The sequence below is a fragment of the Perna viridis genome, chromosome 13 (assembly GCF_037379345.1).
Source record: "Perna viridis isolate PV_CMFRI_1.1 ecotype Kerala chromosome 13, ASM3737934v1, whole genome shotgun sequence".
Classification (NCBI taxonomy): Eukaryota; Metazoa; Mollusca; class Bivalvia; order Mytilida; family Mytilidae; genus Perna; species Perna viridis.
In genome coordinates, this window is record NC_142457.1 from 8,464,245 (window position 1) to 8,471,040 (window position 6,796).

General features: G+C 32.3%; 1 protein-coding gene across 2 annotated transcripts; it reads right to left on the bottom strand.

The window, feature by feature from the left end:
* Nucleotides 1-846: 846 nt before the first annotated feature.
* LOC148599458 (uncharacterized) lies at nt 847-6,584 on the bottom strand. Of its 2 annotated transcripts, XM_088558604.1 has the most exons (4): nt 6,488-6,584; nt 5,689-6,036; nt 4,029-4,202; nt 847-1,493 (listed from the first exon to the last, which is right to left on the bottom strand). In XM_088558604.1, the coding sequence occupies exons 2-4, from the start codon at nt 6,011-6,013 to the stop codon at nt 1,258-1,260; spliced, it is 735 nt and encodes a 244-aa protein (XP_088414730.1). In that variant the 5' UTR covers nt 6,014-6,036; nt 6,488-6,584; the 3' UTR covers nt 847-1,257. The 2 variants fall into 2 exon arrangements, with proteins under 2 accessions (XP_088414730.1, XP_088414731.1); XM_088558605.1 differs by lacking the exon at nt 6,488-6,584 and having other exon boundaries at nt 5,689-6,394.
* Nucleotides 6,585-6,796: the final 212 nt, after the last annotated feature.

Below are 6,796 nucleotides of genomic sequence, written 5' to 3' on the forward strand. Positions count from 1 at the left end.
AGAGTGAGGGAATAATATTTACTGTTCCTTTTTTTCGCATTGGGACCGCAAACTATGGTCGCTTTCTAAAATTTGCTGAAATAGCTTACATTACGTATAAATAAAAAAGGGACAATTCCCTAATAATCATTCTTTTTGTCGAAGTATACCCCATCATGAAATGTCATGGTATTATGATTTGTCTATTTTTTTGAACAGAATAAATTGTCATTCATTTATAAGTTATACATATATTCAGTGATGGAAGAAAATGTAGAGAAATGCAAAACAGAATGAAAAAACGTCAACGATGCCAAAAATAACATATAAACGATCGCGATCACTGAAAGCGTTGCAGTAACGAAGAAAAAAAAAAGAAACGCATGCAAGACTTGTATCTGTACGTGTAACAGTAGCTTGTGCAAAAATGTTTAATGTTTCAGGTGGGAATATCGGATCATTTTGATAACCCAAGCACCTTAACGAAACTAGAACACCAAGTTTATATTGTAAAACTAACAGGAAATATCAGTGTAAAGATAGTCATCTCGAACATTTTTCATTTAAGATTGAATAACACAATTCACAAATAAATTGGTCATTTTAAATCTCATAATTGTAGTTTAAGATTTAATTAAGTTGTCTTTTCAACAATATTAAATTTAAAAACGAATATACAATTGTTTCAACTATTTCAACGATGTCTTCAATGAAACACTACAATAGCAATTTGACACACGTATAGTAGTCAGAAAGAAATAGTACAAACGTCAATTATGTATTTATTATAGACAACGACAACAATAGCAGAACAATTAAAAAAAAAACACGAACACCATATAATGGTGATCAATGACAGAACACAATTCATAATAAAGAAAGTATTCATTTTTTTCCTTTTGTTTATACATTTCGTTTTAAAATAAAACTTATTTTCACGAAGGCAAAAATGTATTTTTGGTAGAAACAGTTGTTCTCCCTTTATATGTCTTTATGCCATTTCCAATAGACTAAGTTGGATACATTGCGCTGTGACGATAACTCCAATATATATTTTGTTCTTTTCTATAGGTCATAGGTAAATTTGAACGATCCGTGTGATATGATTTCTCATATTATAGTTTAAGATGTTTTTGGCGGTCTCGAGACTGTGTGTGTCATGAAGTCAGAAATTAAGGAGTAATATTTGTGCTTGTTTGTTAAACGCAAGTATCAATCTTTCACATTTTTTGTTTTCAAGTTTGATGCAAGTAATTGTTTTTGATATAACTTGTTATCCTATTCTTGTACAGGAATTTCACAAAGGAAGAATTTTCTAAGCTTTTCATTACAGCTGACATCAACGAGATGTTGCGATGTCTTTGTAGCAAACAGTCCACAATCGTAATCGGGATCGCTAGGGTTTTCACTATCCGGCATATCATTCCAAATTACGTTCATTTGGAAAACGTTGGAGAAGGTGACACCATTTACCCAAACCATATTACGTAAACCGGCCCAAAATTTTCCAACACCTAAAATGTTTGAAAAAATGTCATTCAACTATACATAAATAACTTAACAATATTTTGAATAGAAGTAAATGACGTATGACATTGAGATAAAAAATCAAATCGTACTCAAAATCATTAACACCGGATATTAATACGTGATAAAAATATATATTCTTAATGTAAGAGATAATTTATGCAAACAAAACTTATCCGAATATGAAATCAATCTAAAAAAAATACTGTGAAGTATTGACTTTTGAACATAATTAGTTGAAAAGATATGCATTCTTTCGCTAGAGACTCGCGTATGGAGTTTCCATATCACAATATACGTTATGACTTTTTGTACCGTGCTAGACGTCTTACTTATGGCTTCTGGATCAGAGTTATGCTGCTACAAGACCGAATTCATCACTACAGAAGTTTTATGGTCGTCATCATGAACTCATGCAGTACCACGAGAACGATTCCCTCCTTCATTTACCAGGAACTGACTTTTTATGAGCAGTTTGTCGGGTGTTTCTAAGAAGCCGAGGATGTTTACTCTTCTAGTGCATCTGGTCCTACTCCCGGAGTCCATGTTACTCATTTATTTCGGTTGCTTTGTACGTATCATTGCGGTTGTTTTAATTTTCTTTGTAGGATGTGCATGTTATCAAAGTCTGGTCTTTGTTTCTGGATAACACTCTTTTGATTTCTGTAAAAATCTTGGTTTACTTGATTACTCTTTGATTTCCGGTAGAATCAAATGGCAATGATAGCCACACATCCAATCGTACAATGAATATTTTGAATCGTATCACGATGTAAAGAGATTTATACTGGACGCGATGTTGGCACAAACAGAAGTGGCATTTCTGAATAAGATACACCTCCTATACTGATTTCACTTCTGCATCGGATCATTTCATTTAACTTTACGCATATATTCGCGTAGTGAAATGATTTAACGCTAAAACTGTTTTATACAGATGTGTTTCTGTTTTTTGGCTTTTGACATTTATCTTTATTATTGAATTGCAGAGTTTTATTTTCAAGATTTTATTATCGTGATGAAAACAAAACTATCCATTGAAAAACTATTTAAGGGGGTATTTAATTCTTTAGAAATTGCCATAAAAAATACATTTCACCGTAGAACTTAGTGCTGCTTATGGTAAACTGTATAAAGTGTTTTATGTATTTATCAATAATGCCCCTAACATGTGTAGTACTTCATTTCGCCGATATAAATATTTCAATTTTGAACACAAAAGTCAAGTCCGGGGAAGACAAACAAGGAAAGGAAAACTATGACCCGTTGAATAAATCAGTTTTCATGTTGCAGATGGATACACAATAACGATCCACGAGTTTATGATGACGACCACAAAACGTCTGTAGTGATGACTTCAATCTTGTAGCAACATTACCCTGTTCCAGAGGCCTATTTGTTGAAGTTCTAGCACGATACAAAAAGTCTGCGTAGTTTCGGTAAGCTCTGGCATAATGCATGAGTTGTGATATGAACACTCTATACGCAGGTGCCGAAGGGATGTTGCAACAGATGAAAGGAACGTTGACAATTCTGAATGAAAAGTGAATGAATGAAAAAAAAATGAACAAATCAGTCTTCATGGCGCAGATGGATACACCATGAGGATCCACGAGTTCATGATGACGACCATAAAACTTCTGTAGTGATGACGTCAATCTTGTAGCAACATAACAATGTTCCAGAAGCCTAATTGTTAGAATTCTAGATTGATACGAAAAGTGTTTTGGCAAGATCCGCCATAACGTGTGAGTTGTGACAAGAACACTCCATACGCAAGTACTGAAGGTTTGTTGTCACAGATGAAAGGAGATTTGACAATTCTGAAAGAAGATAAGTATTGAAGGTTTGTTGCCACAGATGAAAGGAGAGTTGACAATTCAAATACAAGATAAGTATGACAAATATAGAAAAATATGTTGTCAATTAAAAATTCGAGCATTTTGTAAACATCTTCTTCTGTATATTTGGAAGATGATTTGGAATTATTTCTTACAAGGTATGAGGAATCTCTACCAACAACTTTATATTTGTATCTAGGTGTACCATCTATTTTGATGTATAATGTTTTTAAGTAGGGATTTTAACTGAGTATGGAAATAGAAGTATACAGTTTTGAAAGAGTTAGGTAAAGTATGAAAAAATACGTATATCATGCCTGTAAAATAATCGCAAATTTGACGGTACAGTTTCAATCAAAGAATTTATTTAATTTAAAATAACATCTTTTTGACACTACATCACCGGGCATATTGGAAGATTTTCACAATAATGTTTCTGACAAAGGCTTCTGTCCTAGAAATATGTGTTCGAATAAATTTCATGGAAATGCAACTCATTTGAATAAAATGACAAAATTGGTCTCGAATCCATGATTCGAAGGTTACAAACATTAAAATACACAGTTAAAGCAGAGGGTTTGCATTGCCATGAATTGTCATTTAAATATCATTTGTATTTGATTTAAGACAGAAAACAAATTGTTTTTAGCCGATGCTGTACAGAACGTACGCTATACTTACAGTTCATGTAATTAAAAAGAAATTGCCACATCTGTTGTGTTGTAAAACTTAATAGATCTCCACCGTCAGTTTGACAATATAATCTGGCATCTTTCCAAGATTTTTCTACTTGTCGAACGTGTCTGATACACTTGTTAACGAAAGGTATAAAATCATAGCCAGGTTTTGAGCAACCTGAAAATATAGGAAAAAAAACAGTTGTGTTGTGATAAGAAGAGTTATTTCGAAAGAAAAAAATCAAAACAAACACAGAGATATTTCTATATCATTCGTTTCTCTTCAATCATCAGGAACATTATTTTTGTTCTGATGACTTCCTTCTATTTCTATCCTTATTTACCATTTGCCTGGTTCTCATGATAACTGCACTTATAAGTAAATTATGAATATGATAACTGTTGTAAGCAAAAGTAATGTTTGTCCTATACTTTGGGTAAAGAGATATGAATGGGGATGCGGATAAGGGTAGTATATGGGTAGTAGTTATCGTCTCTTTTTCAGATTGCAAATTAGTATATACTTTAAAAAGTGGTGCAGGTGATATATTTCCAATTCTTTTTTATGGATTTCTTTTCTTCAGCATAAAGTGGATGTTCCGAACTAAATCATAAAATTACAAAGGAAAAACGATGTGTGTTAATATTCACACACACACACACACACACACACACACACACACACACCACAAATACTAATAATAAAATAAATAAATAAATAAATAAATAAATAAATAAATAAATTAAAAAAAAAAATAAATCAAAACTGATTATGTTCCTGAAGGGCGTATCGGGTGAAAGTTGAAAAATAAAATATAGGCAAAGAAAATATCCACAACATAAAAGAAAAAAAAATGCGCATCTTCGCATGATCTGTTGACATATTTTAATAAAAAAGTATTTATGAGCTGCATATTTGTTTTTAAATGACAATGGTAGTTAATAAACAAAAATAAATATCTCTTGGCAGAGATTTTTATATTGGCTGAGTCATAATATTGGCCTGCGACGTTGTCTTAGGCAAACATGACAAGCTTTACAAGCTTTGGATATATAAATACCACGATTCCTTGCTTCCCACAATTGTAAACTCATGCTGTACCAAACAATATTAAGAAAAACTCAACTTGCTAATGGAGCGCTATTTTTATAAGGAGCAGCAATTTTAATGTCCTTTCTACAGATGATATATTATTGATAATAACACTTTTAAGGCTATATTGTTGGAATGAACTGGCAGTGAACCTATTGTGGTCTATTTTCAATACATGTTATATGTAAGCAATGGGGTGTACCACGAAAGAAAGACATACTAATATTTATAAATTTAAATTCAAAATTCACTCGGATATTATTGATTAATTGTAGAATTTTGACTCCAATAGTTTCGCCAATGATTAGAAATTTATTACATGTAGCTGATTTTTCATTGCACTGCTGTGCTTTGAAAACACTCACGTTCAGGACTGTCAGCGAGGATACAAAGAAGCATTGTAAGCTTTACACTTTCCAAACCACTTGAATTGAATGAGGATTTGGGAATATCCTATGGAAATTGGGTCAAAGGAAACGAAGAGTGAAATAAAGTGTCAATGAGACATTTAAACCATTCTACCGTGGTAACGAAATCAAACTACAAAAATACAATTAACCAAATGATTTACCCGGGTGAGCGATCCCATACGACATCCATGAAGCATTAGTCTGTATGCTGACTGGTGTCGTTCCGGGGTACGTGACGTCCGAATGAAGTCGGCACAGCCCTTTATTCACATCATATATCAACCTTGTACATGGCCCAAAGCTATTGTTCTCACATATTGCTGCGCACTCAATTTTTGATCTTGCTGGATGTGTTACGTAGATGTTGTTGTGTAGAAGACATGGTGACTGAGTCCGCTTGTGTTGCTCCTTTAACATCCATACCGAAGTCACTATATTTACCATAGATACCAATGTTACAAGTAACAAAGATATCCAATACATCATTCAACATCCAAAATATAAAGGCACTAAAAAACACATAAATGCATTTATATTTAATTGTTTTTGTTAAACTTGACAACAAAAAATTGTGTTGTATCAGAATCGGCAAGTCAAATAACATTACAAAACTTAAAAAATAGCGGATAGTTATTGCAGAATGCTAATTTCTTTTTGCGTATTTGCGAGGACTATCATATAATGATATTACAAATCCAGTGAAATATTCACCACTAATCAACAACTTCCAAAATGCTAAATCTGCAAAACTTGACGCATATTATTTGCCTCATGATAATCGCAATTATGTTTATTTTTAAAATAAACCGACATTAGGCATACTAATTTTTCGCGTTAATAATAAGCATCTCAGCAATTAATAAAAGGCATTGGATATCGAAAACAGCACTGATAATTTAGGTTGGTCACCAAAACTTATATTGTTTACGTGTATCAATTTAAATAATAAATAACACTCACTTTGAAAGTTATTTTCAATTTTCGCAATATGATGACGTACACAACCTTCCCACTAGTTGTCTGCATTGAATTTTTTTAATAGTCATTTGAACTAGAATTTGCTTTCAGCCAAACATATAATACAGATCAATTGACGGAAGCACTGTAACGATGTAATTATTACAAAATAAATAAATGATCATGAATCGATACAAAATAACAAGTGCATATAGGTATCTTTAAATGAATGCTTATATTTAAATGCAGGATTTGTTTGTTATAAAATCTGACGTCAATTTTCATTTTCATTTACAAAAAGCAAACTCAAAG